General features: G+C 50.2%; 2 protein-coding genes across 2 annotated transcripts; both read right to left on the bottom strand.

The window, feature by feature from the left end:
• Nucleotides 1-459: 459 nt before the first annotated feature.
• TMEM221 (transmembrane protein 221) lies at nt 460-6,428 on the bottom strand. Its single transcript, XM_061188661.1, has 3 exons — nt 6,109-6,428; nt 3,763-3,848; nt 460-929 (listed from the first exon to the last, which is right to left on the bottom strand). Exons 1-3 carry the CDS (start codon nt 6,426-6,428, stop codon nt 460-462), a joined length of 876 nt encoding a protein of 291 aa, XP_061044644.1.
• Nucleotides 6,429-11,419: 4,991 nt separating this feature from the next.
• NXNL1 (nucleoredoxin like 1) lies at nt 11,420-15,068 on the bottom strand. The gene is made up of 2 exons (XM_061189041.1): nt 14,743-15,068; nt 11,420-11,738 (listed from the first exon to the last, which is right to left on the bottom strand). Exons 1-2 carry the CDS (start codon nt 15,066-15,068, stop codon nt 11,420-11,422), a joined length of 645 nt encoding a protein of 214 aa, XP_061045024.1.
• Nucleotides 15,069-19,076: the final 4,008 nt, after the last annotated feature.

Genomic DNA, 19,076 nt, shown 5'->3' with positions numbered 1-19,076 from the left:
GTCACTGCCCCTCTCTGGGCCTCGGTTTCCTCATCTGTAAAATGGACGGAGATGTTTAGAGAAACGCTGCCTGAGCTCTCCCCTCCCCTCCTGCCTATAACAGAATCTTATTCATTCTGGGCAGCTACATTTCCTTGTCTCCTCCGTATTGAAGTGTGGCCACATGACTCTGTTCTGGCCAATGGGGTATAAGCAGAGGTGTCCCAAGGCCTACCAGGAAAACTTCCAAAATCTCCTGAGAAGTCCTGGCCTCTGCCTTTCTCTCTGAGTGAGGAGGTAAAGGTTGGAGCCCTGGCAGCCATTTTGTGCCATGAGGCAACCTTGAGGACATAAGTCGGGGATGCTGTGAACTGAGAGAGAAATCAAGTTATACTGCTACTGTGGTTGAGCCTGGAGCTATCTCTACAAGAGTCCTCTTCCTGCTGCCTGACACTAGGTCTCTACCCTTAATCTTTGGGCTCACACCAGGGTGGAGTCCTTCCCCGAACCCCCTGGCCTGTGGCTCAGGATGCTGCGCATCTCATGCGTGACCTCTTTCCAGTGCCCCTCACTGGCAGACAGTGTCCGGTGCATGCGAGATGCAGGCAGGCTGCCGTCCTGGCTTCCCCCTATGGCTGCAGGTGCTGTGGCAGTAACCATGGATCTGAGGGAGTCCCCAGGTTTTGGGCAGGATGAGTAGGGGGTCCAGTGATGGGTACCCTGCTGGGGCTGAGCCCTGGGGCTGGCCTTGGAGACTTCAGCAGGGCAGACAGGGTCGTCTTCAAAGTGCGGTGGGGACAGCTCATGGAGGCCACGGCGGGTGGCCCGGGCGGCCCGGAGTAGAGTGTGAGTCAGCGCCGCCACCAGGACCAGAGCACCCAAGCCAAGGATGGAGGCAGCTGCTGCACCCGTCTCGATCTCGAAGAGAAGCAGGGCGTAGATGGACAGTGCTGGGGAAGGAAACGGCTCTTATTCAATGTTTGTTCTCCAACCCCTGGGAGAGCTCCCCCAAATGGAGAGCAGTTATAGAAAATTGTACATTATGATAGGCACATAGACTAACTCAGCTAACCCTTTCACACCCGACAAATACATCATCATCACATCTGTTTTACAATAAAATGGTAAATTGTGTGTCATGTGTACTTTCCCACGATTGAAACAACTCAGATCTCAGGCTTTCTGAATCCCTGTGATTGACCTTGAGTGAATCACAGTCTCTCTCTGGCCTCAATTTGCTGATCTGAACAACAAGACAGTTGGCGGGGACTTCCCTGGTGGTCCGGTGGGTAAGACTCCGCCTCCCAATGCAGAGGACCTGGATTGCACCTCTGGTCAGGGAACTAGATTCCACATGCATGCCACAACTAAGGAGCCGCAACTAAAAATCTCGCATGCCGCAACTAAAAAGATCCCACATGCCGCAACTAAGACCCGGCGCAGCCAAAATAAATAAATAAATTTTAAAAAATAAACCTTAAAAAACAAAAAAGACAGTTGGCGACCTGGCCTTGAGGACCTGTATTGGTTCTCTGTTGCCCTGTCCGATGTCCAGTTGGCACCACCATTCTTTTTGGTGGGAACTGTCCTGTGCATTGTAGGACATTTAGCAGCTTCTATCCACCAGATACCAGTAGTACACTCCCCCTGCCCTATCGTGACAACCAAAAATGTTTCCAGATGTTGATTGCCAAATGTTCCCTCAGGGGCAGAATCAGCCCCCATTGAGAAGTGCTGGTCCAGTCCCTACCCCTACCCTGGTCACTGGTCTAGAAGGACTGACCCACCACTCTGGCATCAGTGACACGTATGGTTCTAGGCCAATCAGAGCACTGCTTCCCCTGATTATAGTGATTGGTGCATGGCTATCACATGACCCAAGCTCAGCCAATCAGAGTCAGCCCTGGGACCTTTGCTTGGCCTATGAGGACAGGGTTATTTTCTAACTGCAGCCATTAGGGAATTGGTAGGAGAGAAGCCCAGAGCTGATGGAGGACTTCTTGGCACTTTGTGGGCTGTTTTAATGCTTTCTCCAGCTCTGTACTCTTGCTTTTGAAGATGCCACAATGCATCATGTCTGACATATTAAGGCGAGGCCAAGGACTTTTTTTGCTCTAAACATTTTTTAAAAAATATTTTTATTTATGTATTTATTTGGCTGTGCTGGGTCTTAGTTGCGGCATGCGAACTCTTAGTTGCAGCATGTGGGATCTAGTTCCCTGACCCAGGGATCGAACCCAGGCCCCCTGCATTGGGAGCACAGAGTCTTAGCCACTGGACCACCAGGGAAGTCCCTGCTCTAAACATTTTTGAAAGATCTTTATAACTATTATTTTGGCTCTGGTTAGCAATGAATGAATGATTGGCTGGACATGCTCAGGAATTCTTGCTGAGTGAGGTCACCTATTCTCAAAAAGAATCTAAATGGGAGCTGAACAAATTCTTAATTTAATGCTTAATGAGGCTGACATAGTTACCTTTTTTTGCCCTTTGTGAGTTTTCTTGTATTTTAAAATAAGAATATTTTATTCTCCAAGTCTCCAACATTTTTGTTGGCTTATGAAAAGGCTTGAGGTCATAGGTATTGTGTTGAAAGCGCTTACAGAGACAGGCATCTTTCTCAGGGCACGGCAGGTGATGAGATGAAGTGAGAAGCATTTCTGAAGACCTCATTTGAGTGCCTGGATCCAGCCACACCTGAGGCCAATAACCCCTGATCTTTTCAGATACACGAGTCACTCCATCCACTCTCCTTTTTAAAAAACCCACATCCAGAGCATTTTTGTTTGTTTGTTTGTTTTGTTTGGTTTTGGCCACGTGACACGTGGGATCTTAGTTCTTAGTTCCCTGACCAGGGATGAACCCATGCCCCCTGCAGTGGAAGTGCAGAGTCTTAACCATTGGATCGCCAGGGAAGTTCCACACTTAATAAAGTCCAGAGCATTTTATGAAGTCAAACAACAAGAGTTATGTAGAGTTCGCTGCACTGTACATACAAATTCCCACAATGAACCCTAGGCTCATATCTCATAAATAAATCTTTTAAATATATCTTGTAAACTTCTATTTCTCTGTTGTGGTACTAAGGAAAAATAGTAATAGCAAATCCCTTGTTTTTCAGTCAGCTGATTTTTTTTTCTTCCAGTGAAACAGGTTGTTTATAGGGCTGCCAAGGATCTATGTATCATTCAGCGCTGAGTCTCCAGCACCAGCAACATATTTTTCAAGATTAGAACAAAATACAAGATGTCAGGAGTCTCTTTAAGAAAGGTGATGATTTGATTCCTTTACCAGCACGTGTGGGTGAGAGAATGTTGATCAAAGAAAAGTTATAAGTCGGGGAAGGAAAGACAGTGCAGTGTGTCCTTCTGGCACTCAGGTTATTAGTTTTTACTCTGCTTCATGTTTTGGGATTTAAAATTGCATTTCTGGTTTATGAAGCGTATTTTTTTTCTTAAGCCCTTCTTGAGCTGGATTCAGATATTTGTGACCAAAACAGTTTTTGCTAAGGCCAACCTGTGAAACACTACCTCCAGAAACCACCAAGGACTTGGAAACTTTTATTCAAACCAAATGTAGAAAGCTGATGAATCAGAAGTGTTCTGAAGACAACTGCCATTTATGGAATCCCCACTGGGATCAGATGCCAGCCATGGGCTAAAGTGTCAGAGCCAAGAGTGAAACAGGCAGGCTGCCTCTGGAGCTGACCTCAGTTGTGGGGCTATTACCCCTGGTCACCCCAACCCAGGGCCCTACACCCCATGTTCTATCCTGAGCACGTACCTGCTAAGTAGACGGAGACCCCACAACAGAAGAGGCCGAGGGCCACATGTCTGAGGAGGCGGCAGTCATAAAGAAACCAGTCAGACCTGGCAGGGAGGGGGGGCAGGAAGAAAATGGGCTCAGGAGGCAGAGCTGGTGGAATAAGGCTGGGGAGGAGAGGTAGGGGTAGTGGTCCAGCTTTGGGGAACTGGAGATCTATGTGAAGACCTAGCCATCCACTCATCTATCCCCCCACTCATTCATCCTTTACCATCCATCCGTCCCCATCGATTATTCAACCATACAGCCATCCATCCATTTAACCATGCTTTGTTCATCCATCCACCCATTTATTTAAACATCCATCATTATCCATTCATCCATTTGTCATCTGCCATCCATCCATCCATCCATCCATCCCCCCCCCACCCATCCATCCATCATCTATCTCCCAGTCACCATCCATCGAGCAAACCAACCATCTGTCCATTCATCCATCCACAGTCACTATCCATTCCATTCCCCTCCCCCAAAACCCATCCATATACATCAGTCCATTCGAACATCCAACACTAATGAAGCAGCTATTGTGTACAGACACTTGCTAAACATCTGACCTCCATTATTTTACAGACCATAAGCTTATTTGGGGGTGAGAAAACCGAGGCTAATTTGTTATCAGTGACAATAGAAACAGAGATTCCCAAGAGCTGACATGGATTGAGGACTTAGTTTTGAGCCCAGCCCCATGCTAAGTGCTTCCGCCGTGTGCATGCCCTTCTCCAGTCCTGTGAGATCAGGAAAAGGAAGCTCTGAGAACTTCCATCATCACTCACCTCCCACCAATACCATGGAAATGGCCTCCTCCCTGGTCTGCCTTCCAACTCCCCTCCTGACCCCTTTTCTGCACAGTGGCCAGAGTGGGTTCTTTCAAACTTAAGTCAGATCACATCCCTCCTGGCTCACAATTCTCTCAGTCAGAGTAAACCCAAAGTCTTCACCACAGCACAGGAAGCGCTATATAATCCAGTACCTCTTGGACTTCCTTGGTGGTCCAGTGGTTAAGACTCCGTGCTTCCACTGCAGGGGGTGGGGGGCAAGTTCAATCCCTGGTTGGGGAACTAAGAGCATGCATGCCACAGGATGCAGAAAAAAAAAAAAAATCCAGTACCTCTCACTTCCTGGCCCTCATCTTCCTTATGTACTCTCCAGCCACACCAATCACCTCTATCACCTTCTAACACCCTAAGCTCATTCCTGCTCCAGGGCCTTTGCACATGCTGTTCCCTCTGCCTGGATCACAGTCCCCCAGATCTTCTGCCTCCTTTCCTCCCTCAAGTCTCAACACAGGCCTCCCCTGATGGTCCCATCTCATCCCCCACCCTGTCCTCCTGCACCACATCACCCCATTTTCATCCATTTCCGGCATTCATCATCATTTGACATTACTGATCTGTTTTGTATCTTCATTATCTGTGTCCCCATGAAGGTGGGTCCAGGTCCGCCTGGTTCCTACTGGGTCGCCAATACCCAATGCTGGGCTCAGCCCCCGGCAGGTGCCCAACACATATTTGTCAACTGGCAGAACGCATGCTTTTCAGCACCCCTTGAACTATCAGGTGGAGGGTGCACAGTTCGGATGGGATCAAATGGTGGAATTTCCCATCCGCTCAAATCCATGGAATCCTGGACAAGGATCCCAGCTCCCCTCCCCCAGCGTCCTGGAAGGAAACACTCAGATATGGGACAGCCAAGTCCTTGGCTCAAGGAAGGTTCCTCACTCCACATGCACCCCCCGGCCGCCCTGTCCAGTGCCCATATCTCCGAGCTCAGGTGCCTGACAAGGAGCCCCACCCAGGGCCAGGGCACATGTTCTGGCTCTACCAGATTCAAGTTCAAATCCAGCCCACCCCCTTCCAATCCTGGCAGCCTAGAGAGAGCAGACTCTTTTTAACACAGTTAAAAAGGGAGATAATAACAGCACCAGCCACCCAGGGGGCTTCACTGTGTTAATCCACATTAAGTGGGGGGCACCTAGAGCTTAGGGTTCCATAAATGACAAACACTATCAACACTGGGGCTAACTGACCCCAGGCCCTCTCTGAGCCTGTTTCTACATCTTTGAAAAGGGGGTCCCAGCTGTAGTTGTACCTGCTGTAAATTTTCAACAAATATAGGATGGAGGGAGGGATGGATGGAGAGAAGGAGAGAGAGAGAGGGAGGGAGGGATGGAAGAAAGGAGGAAGGGAAAGATGGATGGAGGGGGTGAGGAAGGAAAGCTCTCCCCCAACCTGAGGCCCAGAGAAGGGCAGCGGCTCCCCCGGGCTTGTCCAGCCCCCAGCCGCGTAGAGGGGCCGGTCCTCCTACCTGCCGGGGCCCGGTCCCCGCGCCATCTCGGCGCCCAGGTGGCCGCAGAGCGCGGCGAGAAGCAGGCAGGTGAGACCCAGCACCAGGGCGAGCGCGGCGAGCGCGGCTGCCAGCGGCAGCAGCGCTCCGGCCGCGTCCTCCGGCAGCCCAGGGCCGGCGCCCAGCTCCGGGCCCAGCCCGTCGATTCGCGGTCCTCGAAGTTCCGCGCGGCCCGCCTGCAGCTGGAACAGCAGCTGCACGCCCAGCGCCGCCAGCACGGCCGCGGGGATGCCCAAAAGGATCATCGCGGCCAGCACCCGGCCGCCGTACGACCTGGCCATGGAGGGGTCCTGCGGGCCTAGGGGACAGTTGAGGAATCAAAGAGATTTTAGGGGGCAGGGGAGTTGAGGGGCGTCCGAGGGCCCTCGGCGGTCCAGAGGGGGTGGGGTCGCAGGGGGGTTGTTTCTGAATATTGTCGGGGCCGCAGAGGGCTCGGGATGCCAGTCGCGGTGAGGACGAGAAAGCTCTGGGAAAACTTGAGACAAAGTCTTTTCTTTCTCTGTGAGCAACAGCTCCTGGCCTCAGAGTTCTGGAGGGGCGTGGCCGGCGAGGGGCGGGGCGAAGAAGGGGCGGAGGCGGTCCCACGTGGGATAAGGGTGCAGTGGCGGGATCCAGAGAGCCTCACAGATCCATAAACTCATTCAAGTACCCCCATTTTCCCCTCCCGCTGCCCCAAGCACCTGTTTCATTGCTGTCTTTTAAGAAAGAAAAGAAACTTGAACGAATTTTTAAATAATTCGCTCTGATATGTGGTCTCTACCCGCGGATCCGGCAATTGGCTGGAATGTCCCCTCTGCTCACCTTCTTTCGAGGCTTTTGAGAAACGTCAGCCACCTCAGAGAGGCCCTCCTGCACCCCCTCCCCAAGCAGCACACCTGCCCTTCGCTGCTAGCCTTTGTTCTTCCCACGGCACATTTTGGGGGATATTATTTATTTTTAAGTTTTAAAAATTGAGGTGAAATTTACATGACAGAATTAACCATTAGAAAGTGAACAATTCAGTGATATTTAGTACATACACAACGTTGTGCAACCATCACCTCTCTCTAGTTCTGGAATTTCCATTCCTCCCCCTCCCCCATTAGCAGTCACTTGCCATTCCCCCCTCTCAGCCCCTGGTAACCACAAATCAAGCTACTTTCTGTCTCTAAGGATTTGTCTTTTCTGGACATTTCATATAAACAAAACCAGACAATATGTGGCCTGTTGTGTCTGGCTTCTTTCCCTGAGCATAAGGTTTTTAAGGCTCATCCATGTTGTAGCACGTGTCAGTGCTTCATTCCTTTTTTTTTTTTTTTAACATCTTTATTAGAGTATAATTGCTTTACAATGGTGTGTCAGTTTCTGCTTTATAACAAAGTGAATCAGTTATACGTATACAAATATCCCCTTCCCTCTTGCATCTCCCTCCCTCCCACGCTCCCTATCCCACCCCTCTAGGTGGTCACAAAGCACCGAGCTGATCTCCCTGTGCTATGCGGCTGCTTCCCACTAGCTATCTATTTTATGTTTGGTAGTGTATATATGCCCATGCTTCATTCCTTTTTATGGCTGAATAACATTCCATTGTATGGGTGGACCACATTTACTTTACTCATTCATCTGTTGATGGACATTTGGGTTGTTTCCACCTTTTGTCGATTGTGAATAGTGCTGCTATGAACATGCACATACAACGATTTGTTTGAGTCCTGTTTTCATTTCTTTTGGGTCCGTACCTAGAGTGGAATGGCTGGGTTATATGGTAACTCTATATTTAACTTATTGGGGAACTGCCTGTTTTCCACAGCGGTTGCACCATTTTACATTCCCACCAGTAGTGCACCAGGGTTCCAATTTCTTCATTTCCCTTCCAACACTTGTTATTTTCTGTTTTGTTTTTTTTTTTAATAACCATTCTACAGAGTGTGAATGGGTATCTCATTGCAATTTCGATTTGCATTTCCATAATAACCACTGAAGTAGGGTGTCTTTTCATGCCCTTGTTGGCTATTTGTGCATTTTCTTTGGAGAAATGTTTCTTCATATCCTTCGCTCATTTGGATTGTTTGTCTTCTTGCTTTCTTGTAGCACTTTGCATCTCTGGCAGCGCACCATGTGCATTTTCCCACTATGTGTGGCCCAGTAGTGAGGGAGGGGTGGCTGCTCCAGACCACAGAATGTCTGCTTCAAGTGTCCACTGCTGTGTCCCCTTTGTGTCTGGGTCTGCACCTCGCACACAGTAGGCCCTTAATAAATGCTTGTTGCACGCATCAGTGAACGGACCGCTTTGTACTCCTGCTCTGTAATTCTTGCAAAGTTTGAAATATCAAAACTGAAAATGGTTTCAAAGTTAGCACATTCCTGATAGATCCAAAGTATAAGAGTGAATGAGGTCGACATGGCCTCCTGCAATCAGGGCTCTGTCTTAATGCATTTGGGCCTGAAAGACAGCATAGTCATCACCTAGGCTTTACAGATGAGGAAACTGAGACACAGAGAGGTTGAGTAACTCCCTAGGTCACACAGCAAACACAGACAGCCTGGCTCCCACCCACTGCCTTATATTGCTTCACAGAAATGTTATAGATCCCACTGGTTTTGAATTTCCAGGTCTCTTCTCTGATTTGGGGAGTCATTTTTTTGCAGGTTTCGAAATTTTGGGGTCTTCTGGGAAACGTTTGTGGGCCTTGAGCCCTCAGCCCAGTGCCTGATGGGTAAAATCAGGCAACAGGTGGCTTCTTCCTTTGCTGTGTGGCTTTGGGTAAATCCCTTAACCTCTCTGGGCTTCCTCATCTGTAAGAGGAATCAGTTCATTCATTCATTTATTCACCAGGCTTTGGCCCAACACACCCAGCCTTTTTCATCATCGCCAAAGTTAGAGTGAATTTTCCATGTTTTACAGGTAAGAAAAAGTCTCACATTGGGATAGCTGGGACTCAGTGATTCGTTTGGAACAGAGTCCTTGTTCTGCTCTGGGTGTTGGGGATACACAGATGTAAGATAGTGGCATTTATTCATTCGACAAACATTGATGAAGACCCGTGCCCCCCTGGCTCTGGGGACCCAGTGGTGACAAAGGCAGGTCCAGCTTGCCCTTCTGGGGAGGAGGTGAAAACACGCTAAACCAGCCAAATAAAGGGACAATTCCATGCAATGGCCAAAGGTCGTTAGAGCCCTCTCTTAGACGTCACAATTATTTGATGGAAGCTGGGGGGTAGTGTCACAGATACCAAGACCTGGCACCCCCTTTGAATATGGGGGTGATTCTCTGGTTTGGAGGTGTCTGTCGTCAATTTGGAAATTTAACCCTGCAAGTTGGCAACACTCTGTAGGTGACACTCTGAGAGCGATCTTGTCTGCCTTGGCCAGGCGCCAACCTGTCCCTTCCTCACCTTAGCTGTGACAAGCAGGAGTAGAGATGGGGATGCGAGGTTTGATCTCTATCTACCAGTAGGGAGACTCAGAGAGGGCCAGTGACCTGCCCACATCACACAGCCCGACAGGACAGGGAGTGGACTTCCCTACCTCACTGTCCAGGGGGCAAAACCTGGCCACTCTCATTCCGTGCTGGCTGAAATAATAGTAAAGGTATTGATGGGTTGTGTGTCCTGTGGTTTGCTCTCGGGAAGGATGTTTTTTAACTTCTTTTAAAGGCTGTCGGTGAGCCAGCGACCTAAGAATTTAAGAGCCATTACCCCACAGGGTTTAACACAACCATTTCACAGATAGGCTTAATTAAGGTCCACGAAGGGCAAGATGTGTCTGGAACCAGAGCAGGTGGCATCACCGACCTGAGCCTCAATTTCCTCACCTGGAGATTGGGGGTTAGTGGTGAGCAAGAAATGAGGCACTTGTCCAGTCCCTAGGCCTCTAGGGCCTCCCAAATCCCGGAGTCGCACCGCCCTCCTAGCACACCCTTTCCGGAGACTGGGAACAGGTGTGGATTGCACCTCATTTGCATGTTTGGCCCCGCCCCGAGGACGCACCTCCCCATCTCGCCGCCAGGCGGCGCCAGAGGCAAAATGAAGAGGTTCGTGCGCGGAGCGAGCTCCGGCTCTTGGTCCTCGGCTGAGCTGCCAGGTAGGACCTTGCCTTATTGTCATTTTCCAGAGGAAAGAAAGGAGGCTTAGAAAGGGGAGGTGACTGTCCTACAGTCACACAGCCGGGAAGGGGCTGCAGACTAGAGTTTTTGATTTCTATATTCTGCTGTCTCCCTCGTGAATCCCCAGGGTTCACCAGGGACAGGGAGACTCTGAGCCCTCGCTGAAGGTCCTGGACCCAGCGCACACGGCACCAAATATTGAACTGCATCCCATGCAAACTACAAATCTGTTGTTAAAGGATTGCTGTAGTTTTGCGCATGAAATACGTGAACAACGCATTTAGTGCACGGTGGGCCGAGCGTTCTCAGCACGATCATTTGATTTTAGTTTGCATTTTCCTATTTTGGAACTTGTAACCACCCCACCGCCCCAAGTCTTAAAAATATTTCTAGAGGCCCTTGAAAAGCTCTCCCTGCTACACCACCCCGGCCCGGAAGGCTCAGACATGCCGCTGGAGAACCAAGACAGGTCCTGGGCCTGCCAGGTCCTGGGGTGGGGTGGGGTGGAGGGGGGCCTCACATAGAAACCTCCGTCATCGGCCCTGCGCTAGGTCTCACCGTCCACCTGTGGCGGGGGTGGGGGCGTCCGAACTGGCTAGCTCAGGTCCCGCCCTGCTTCTCCCCCGTCATCTCATTACACAGCCCCTCGCCCTCGCTCAATCCTGAGGGTGTGGGGGGTGGGCCGCAGCTCCACTCTCACCGCCCCTCTGCTGCTCAGGCTAGACTCAGAACAGAGACCGCCTCCCCAGCCCGCGGCTCCGGCCTGACGCTACGTCCCCTCCCTCCTCCTGGCCTGAACTCAGAACGGTCCCCTCCCCTCACCCCGCCCCCACTTCCCGCCCCGCTGGGGCTCATCAGAGATTCTGCTTGCTCTACCCTTCAGCCTTCCACCTAGGGGGCTCAGGACAGCCCCCCGGTCCCGCCCACTACCGGGAGGTGGGGTGGGGGGATGAAGACTTATCACAGACTCGCCCCTGTCTGTTCTCTCCTACCGGGGGGTTCAGAACAGACCCCCACCCCCTAGCCCCACCCACGCTAGGGAGGGGGAAGGACTCCTCATAGACACGCCCCTCTCTGTTCTCTCCCACCAAAGGGATCAGAACAGCCCCCTTCCACCCCGGCCCTGCCCCCGCCCTCCTCTTGGGGGTTTCATCATAGAACCCCCAGTCCGGTCTACCCCTCCAGGGGTCATAACAGCCCCACGACCTCGCCCTCCTGCCTGGGGCCGCCCCCTCTACCCTGGCCTCGTACGCCCCGCGCAGCCGGGTCCACTCGGTACTTGCAGCGGCGCAGTGGTTCGGTGAGGCTCCGCGGCGCGGTGTCTTCCAGGTCCTCTGGCAGCAGGAAGCTGCGGTCCAGCACCTCAGCCGCCTCTTGCCAGTTGGCGAAGCAGGCAGGGCCCAGGCGCCGGATCTCGTCGGCCGCGTCGAGCGTGAGCACGTCCCCACTCGGCTTGAGTACCACGACCGCCGGCAGGCGCTCCACGGAGAACCGGCGCCCGAGGTCCCTGCGGGGCGGGCGGGTCAGTCCGGTCGGACCCTCGTCCTTGACCCTATGCTGAGGAGCCCCACATCCCTCCTCCCAGTACTTACTGAGCGTCTTCTGTGTGCACTGTCCCATGCCGGCCTCTGGGGATGCCCAGGAACCAGAACAGGCCAGGCCACACTGGCCTCCGGGCTTTGGCTCCAACACCCCAGACATGCTCCCACCACAGGGCCTTTGCACTGGCCATGTCCTCTGCCTGGAGCACTCTCCCTAGACATCTGCGGATTAAGACCCTGTATGCTGCAGACACCTAACCTTAAATCTCAACGCCTCTCTTCCTCTCTGCTGATGCGTGGCTCTCAGCATCCAACACACTGCATAGTTTATTTCTCCTGTTTGTCATTTTCTCCCACAATAGAAAGTAGCTTCACTAGGGCACGGATTTCTGTCCCTATTCACGAGTGTCCCCAGTGCCTGAAACAGTGCCAGGCACAGAGGAGATGCTCAGGAAATGTGTGTGGGATGAATGAATAAATACTGACAGATTCCATAAAGAGATGCTAAACTGGGTAAAGGACTTATGGTCAGAGAGGACCTCTCTAAGGAGGTGACCCTGGAGCTGAAATCTGCAGGAAGAGGAAGGGGAGAACTGGGGAAAGTTTTCCCATGCAGAGTGCACAGCTGGTGCAAAAGCCTGAAGGTCAGAGGGAGATTGGAGTGCAGCATTGATCATAAAGGCCCTGCAGGGCCATGGTAAGGAGTTTTTGATTTTGTTTTCTGTATGAGAGAGCGCCAGTGAAAAGCCATCCACAGGAGACCCCCCACACCAAATCTCCCATCTAGGCCAAAACCCCACACAGTCATCATGGAGTCAAGTAGGCTACCAGCCTGGGCCCATCACCCATGATTCTTAACTTCCACCCACGGGGTTCTTGGGTGGCCCTTTTCCAGGCCTCCATACAGAGACACATAGTATTGATACTTGCAAAATCCCACAGGAGTAGGTTGCCAGACTTTTTATAAGTATGTCCCTGCATTATGTGGGACATAGTTATACTCAAAATTCTTCATTGTTTACATGAAATTTATATTCAACTGGGTGTCCTGTATTTTATCTGGCAACCCTGTGTGTGGGAGGGGTAGGGGGTGGGGACTCGCTCACTCTGTCTGGATACTTGCCTGGGTGAAGGTTTTGTTGAGAGGACCCTGCCTCAAACAAGGTCAATGTTTGGCTATGATGCCCTTACAGCTGGCATTTCTTCCCCCAGGGGAGGGAAATGTTCACCATTTGGGGAGAAGAACCTCCTCAGCTGCAGAAGGCTGTGGGAGTGAGCAAGTGTGCCAACTCTGATAATGTTGGGTGGGGATGAAGGTCTCCATGACCAGAAACTTCTAAGTTTTGTAACAAAATTGATGACATCAGTAAAATGTCACAAAGTCTGCAACTCACTTTGAAATGGTTCAGCACAAACTCCACGTGCATGGAGATAAAGCAAATGGCAAAAATGCCCAAGGGTTTCACTGTGTGCTCCTTGCAACTTTTTGGTATCTTTGAAATTTTTCTTTTCTTTTCTTTTTTCGTTTGGCCATGCCACATGGCTTGCAGGAAACTTTTCATAGTGAAAAATTGGGGTTTAAAAAGAATGAGGGGGCTTCCCTGGGGGTGCAGTGGTTGAGAGTCCGCCTGCCAATGCGGGGGACACGGGTTCGAGCCCTGGTCTGGGAGGATCCCACATGCCACGGAGCGACTGGGCCCGTGAGCCACAATTACTGAGCCTGCGCGTCTGGAGCCTGTGCTCCGCAACAAGAGAGGCCGCGATAGTGAGAGGCCCGCGCACCGCGATGAAGAGTGGCCCGCGCTTGCTGCAACTGGAGAGAGCCCTCGCGCAGAAACGAAGACCCAACACAGCCAAAAGTGAATGAATAAATAAATAAATTCAAAAAAAAGAATGAGGGACTTCCCTGGTGGCGCAGTGGTTAAGAATCTGCCTACCAATGCAGGGGACACGGGTTCAAGCCCTGGTCCGAGAAGATCCCATATGCCGCGGAGCAGCTAAGCCCGTGCGCCACGACTACTGAGCCTGTGCTCTAGAGCCCGCGAGCCACAACTACTGAGCCTGCATGCCACAACTACTGAAACCCACGTGCCTAGAGCCCGTGCTCCAACACAAGAGAAGCCACCGCAATGAGAAGCCCGGGCACTAAAACAAAGAGTAGCCCCCTGCTCGCTGCAGCTAGAGAAAACCCGCGCACAGCCACAAAAACCCAACACAGCCAAAAATAAGTAAATAAAATATAAATAAATTTATAAAATAAATAAATAAAAAGAATGAAAGTCTCACTGTTGAAAAGGGGAAAGTTTGCAAATAGCCACAAATGATCACACTGTTTATTGGGCAGCTCCTTGGACAGCTTGAGCTCAACCACCTCTCTCTCTCTCAGCTCCAGTGCCCTCCATGGCTCCCAGCTACTCTGAGGATCACATCCACACTCATTAGGTGGCATCTGGGGCGCTGCTCGAATTGGCTGTTCTTTCTCTGAAATCCTCTGAGCCTTTGTCTGGGTTATGTCCTCTGCCTGGAAACCCTTCCCTTTCCTCACTCTTTACTCTCCTATCCTCCTTGTCCTTGGTGGGGGTGTGGGGGGTGTCTCTCTTTAAAGCCATTTCCTCTGGGAAGCATCCCCTGACCCCCAAATCTCAGCAACTTCTCCCCATGATATTTCCACATGACATCCTCCCTTTGTCCTTGGGAACTACTGCAGTTCGTTATTATGTATTTATTTGAGTGTTTGTTTCACGTTTGTGCTCCCCCCTTCCCAGGTTGTAAACTCCCCAGGGAGCTGGATGGAAATGGGCATATGTACCCCTCCCCCACCCCTCCCCCCCAGTTCTCTGTTTTGATTGGCCCACAGAGGGTCCTCATCAACTTCAAATGGAACAGATACGTCAGTAAACAAATACTTCACTTTCAGCAGAAACAGCCCCTCCTCCAGGAAGCCCTCCCTGACCTCTCCTCTCACCTCACCTCCTCAGGTCATCCTCGAAGGGCAAGAAGAGCCACTTCTTGGGCATATCCCTGAGGAACAGGTCCTGCTGCTCCTCTGTCGAGTCCTGGGACACGTACACCAGGGCCAGCTGGGCTGCCCGCAACACGTAGAACTCATCCGTGAGCTGCACAAAGAAGTCCCTGAGGATGGGTGCAAAGGCCTGGCACTTCGGGCATGAGCCGGCACCAAAGAACAGCAGCACCAGTCGGTTTTCCAGCCGGCGGCTGAGCTCAGCCTCCGTGTCCAGCTCATCCTGGTCACTGTTGTTTCGGATCAGGACACGGCCAGAGAACAGGCAGGCCATGGCAACCCTGGCTGGGTGCTGGGGACAGGGCGCAAGGACCTTGTGTGACCCCGAGCCCGCTGGCTGGCTGCTGTCCCAGGATTAGGAATTCTTAGGAGGCCAGTTTAGAACCTCGCTAATCTGTATAACCTCGACCTGATTCTTTGTTGCCTCTGAGGGCAGGGGGCCAGCTGCTCATGGGTCTGTCTCAGCAGACAGCTGCTAAGGCATTAAAAAAACAGACTGACATACTGGTGTGAAAATATTTTGTTAAATTGTGATGTAAAAGATACGTGCCTCTTCATGAATGCATTCGGTAATCCTAAATCACAGGGCTTGACTAATTAATAACTGTGATTTCTAAGTCGATGTGAGCATAAATGATATTTCAAGGTGTCCGCTTGCCATGACCAGGATGTCCTGTGAAATTATCTTTGATTTACATGGGTGACAAAGTCACAGAGCTGGCCAATATCTGCTTTGATAGGACATGAGAAAACATGCTAAATTCCAGCTAGAAATTAATAAGAATAAACTTTTTTTTCTTCCCTTCACCCTCCTGAATTCTGTCTGAACAGCCCACCTTAAGATTCCATGGTGAGTAAGGGTGAAAATCATGGTCACAATATTTTGCAGCCCTCTCCCACCAAGCGCTGGGAACTAGTTCTCCTCTCCTTGAAGCCAGGTTGGCTCCTAACTTGCTTTGACCGACAGAATGTGGTGGAAGGTGTGAGTTCGCAGGATAAGGCTTATTCTCACCTCCCACTTTCACTCTTTTGGAATGTGGCCTCCAGATGCCCCATGTAAGGAAGCTGATCTAGCCCAGAGGTTGGCAAACTTTTTATGTAAAGGGCCAGGGAGTAAATGTTTTTGACATTTTAGGCCATAGAGTCTCTGCTACAACTTTGAATTCTCTTATTGTGCAAAAGCATCTCTAGACAATATGTAAATTCATTTATGTGTCTGGGCTCCAATAAAACTCTATGTACAGACACTGAAATTTGAATTTCATAGGATTTTCATATGTCGTGAGACATCAATCTTTCGATTTTGTTTTCAACCGTTTAAAAATGTAAAAACCATTCTTAGCCCACAGTGAGCAGGATTTGGCCTGCGACCCGTTCTAGCCTATTGGTTGAGAGGCCACATGGAAGAGAGCTAGATGCCCAGCCAACAGCTAGCACCAACTGCCACACATGTGATCTTACAGCCCAGCCACTGACAGAATGTAGCACAGTGACTGTGTCAGCTGAGACCAGCAGAGGGACCGCCCAGGTGTTACCGACCAGGGTTCTTGGCCTCCTTAATCAATAGAAATTGATCAGAGGCCAGACAAGAAGTTCAGGCAAGGCTTTATTGGGGCCCCTGCTGCAGGCCCCTACTTGCAGAACAAGTAACAGTTTCCCTCACTGGCTTGCTTGCTGAAGTGGGGGCAAGCTGGTTCCTTATATGGGGTGAGGGGAGGGGTGTGTCCAGGGGCTGGGCCGGAGGGGCGGCTTAGGTTGTTTGCCCACCCCTCTGGTGGGGTTGTGTGCAGGGGGCATGCGCAGTACCCTGCTTTTGCTCCCAGCTCTTCAGAAGTGGAAGTTGGGGTTTTTTGATCTTTTTGTATCTTGTTGTCCATAGTTTGCCCCAACTGTGCGTGCAAGCAGCTCTTTTTAGTCCCTTATAGTTTCTTTGTATTAATATTTTGTTGCTTGAGGAGACTTTTGTCCAGGTGCAAGCACTGCAGCAAAGGGTCCCAGGTCCCAGGTCCCAGCCTGTCTCACAGGCAACCCATGGGATCCTGAGAAATAGTTGATTAGCCTTGTATGAAGCCACTCAGTTTGGGGTGATTTGTTATACAGCAATAGGTAACCAGAACACCAGGTCTTGAGGACTTTTCTGGACCTACGGAGATGTGAGAGACAGAAAGAAACTTAGTATTGGCTTTAAACAATAAAAAAGAAAACCATAAAATCCTCATTCTCAAGAGTTTAACCTACCTTGTCAAGGCTTGGTGACTGGGCCCATCCCTGATGGGTCCGCCTTTCATTCTGATAGGGATAGAGTAAGATACTTACACAGCTAGAAATCCCACTAGGGGAAGATAGATAGAGAGGGACTTCAGGAGATCACTGTAAACTAGACACCAACCAGGAAATGCCCAGGTCATCTGGCAGCTAAACAACAATCAGAACATTTTGAAACTAAACAGACTTACTTGGGCCACTACCATGGAAAAAATGGTTACAAGACCTGCATTTGGCTTTGTGAGCTCTGTAACATAACCTGCCCTGAAAAACGGCATTCCTGCAGGTAGCATACAGAAGAATATGGGGGAAAGGTGAAAGAAACTAGGGGAAAGGTGAAAGAAACTAGGGGAAAGGTGACATTACACTGAAACCTGAGATGAATTACCATATTTTAGTATATGTTACCACCTTTTTACTAATACATTGGGTTGGCCAAAAAGTTCGTTCTGGTTTTTCCGTAAGAGGCTATGGAAAGACCCGAACGAACTTTTTGGCCAACCCAATACATATGATTTAAGTAACGCTGTGACAGTCCCAGTTAGACCACACAAGCTTAAAGGAGCAGCTAATGAGGTAAGCCTTGACATCTACCCAAGAATGAGGAAGAAGGGGGTCTTCTTCCCTCCCTTTTTCTTTGATTATGAAGATGTAGCCCCCTTTGTTCTCAGGACAGCAGAGCTCTCTTGCCTGCCTGCTTGTATCCTTCACAAGAGTCCTATACTATTAAATCCACTTCTTGGGACTTCCCTGGTGGTCCAGTGGGTAAGACTCCGCACTCTCAATGCAGGGGGCCTGGGTGTGATCCCTGGTCGGGGAACTAGATCCCACATGGATGCCGCAACAAAGACTGGCGCAGCCAAAAAAAAAAAAACCCACTTCTTACCTATCACTTTGCCTCTCGTTGAATTCTCTCTGCACCAAGACACAAGAACTGGAACTTCAGTAAGCCCTGAGACCAGGCGTGAAGTTTCAGCTGGGAGATTGTGGGTTCAAGTCCCATCTGCCAGAGATTGTGGGTTGGAGTCCCATCTGAGGTGTGCGGTTTCAATTCCGTTTAAAATTTCCTGGTTAGATTTTCCTTTCTCTGCCAGAACCATGGGAAGTCCCAAATTATTGTGAATTCAAGAGATTACTGAGAGCAAAATTATCTCAACAATGGAGAACTCTTCTAAGATGTTTACAAGGTACGAGAATAAAGGGAAACCTCACAAAAATGGAGTTGGGAGGCCAGAGGGGGAGCTCTCATGCAGTATTACTCAAGGTCAATTACAGGAAGAACTGTTAATTACAGGCCCCAACAGAAGAATCATCAATAGGAAGGAATCACCAATTACAGGCACCAAAAGAAAGGATGTACATTGCATCTCCTACAAGAAATCAACTACCCCAGGAACTCAGCCAATGAGAAACTCTCATCAACCTGACACCCTGAACACTCACTTTTCTCCAGTGGATTTTCCTTCCAAACAATGCCTCTCAACTTCCTCCTTTTTCTTTTTAAGTAAATTTTTTTTTTAATTTAAATTTTTATTTATTTTTGGCTGCGTTGGGTCTTCGTTGCTGTGTGCGGGCTTTCTCTAGTTGCGGCGAGTGGGGGCTACTCTTCGTTGCGGTGGGTGGGCTTCTCATTGCGGTGGCTTCTCTTGTTGAGGAGCACAGGCTCTAGGCACACAGGGTCAGTAGTTGTGGCTCGTGGGCTCTAGAGTGCAGGCTCAGTAGTTGCGGCACACGGGTTTAGTTGCTCCGCAGCATGTGGGATATTTCCGGACCAGGGCTCGAACCCGTGTCCCCTGCACTGGCAGGTGGATTCTTAACCACTGCACCACCAGGGAAGTCCCCTCCTTTTTCTTTATAAAATAATGTTCCTCTCCTTTTTGTTGTCGTTGTTGTTGGACTTGTCTATGGTTTTTGCTGTAGGTTGCTTGTCCTGAATTGTAATTCCATGCTATTTCCCCATAAACCCATCTTTGCTGGTAAAATAACTTTTATTTTTCAGGTCAACATAGGTACCAGC

Source organism: Eubalaena glacialis, chromosome 4, assembly GCF_028564815.1.
Source record: "Eubalaena glacialis isolate mEubGla1 chromosome 4, mEubGla1.1.hap2.+ XY, whole genome shotgun sequence".
NCBI classification, from domain to species: Eukaryota; Metazoa; Chordata; class Mammalia; order Artiodactyla; family Balaenidae; genus Eubalaena; species Eubalaena glacialis.
This window is presented reverse-complemented; position numbering and strand designations above follow the sequence as displayed.

What these genes read in the sequence shown, in the direction of transcription:
- TMEM221 (XM_061188661.1), bottom strand. Translation starts at nt 6,428, where the DNA reads ATGGCCAGGTCGTACGGCGGCCGGGTGCTGGCCGCGATGATCCTTTTG. An exon ending in CGGGGACCGGGCCCCGGCAG is followed by an intron (nt 3,849 to 6,108) that starts GTAGGAGGACCG and finishes CCTCCCTGCCAG; the next exon opens with GTCTGACTGGTTTCTTTATG. An exon ending in GGTCTCCGTCTACTTAGCAG is followed by an intron (nt 930 to 3,762) that starts GTACGTGCTCAG and finishes TTCCTTCCCCAG; the next exon opens with CACTGTCCATCTACGCCCTG.
- NXNL1 (XM_061189041.1), bottom strand. Translation starts at nt 15,068, where the DNA reads ATGGCCTGCCTGTTCTCTGGCCGTGTCCTGATCCGAAACAACAGTGAC. An exon ending in TTCGAGGATGACCTGAGGAG is followed by an intron (nt 11,739 to 14,742) that starts GTGAGGTGAGAG and finishes CCCGCCCCGCAG; the next exon opens with GGACCTCGGGCGCCGGTTCT.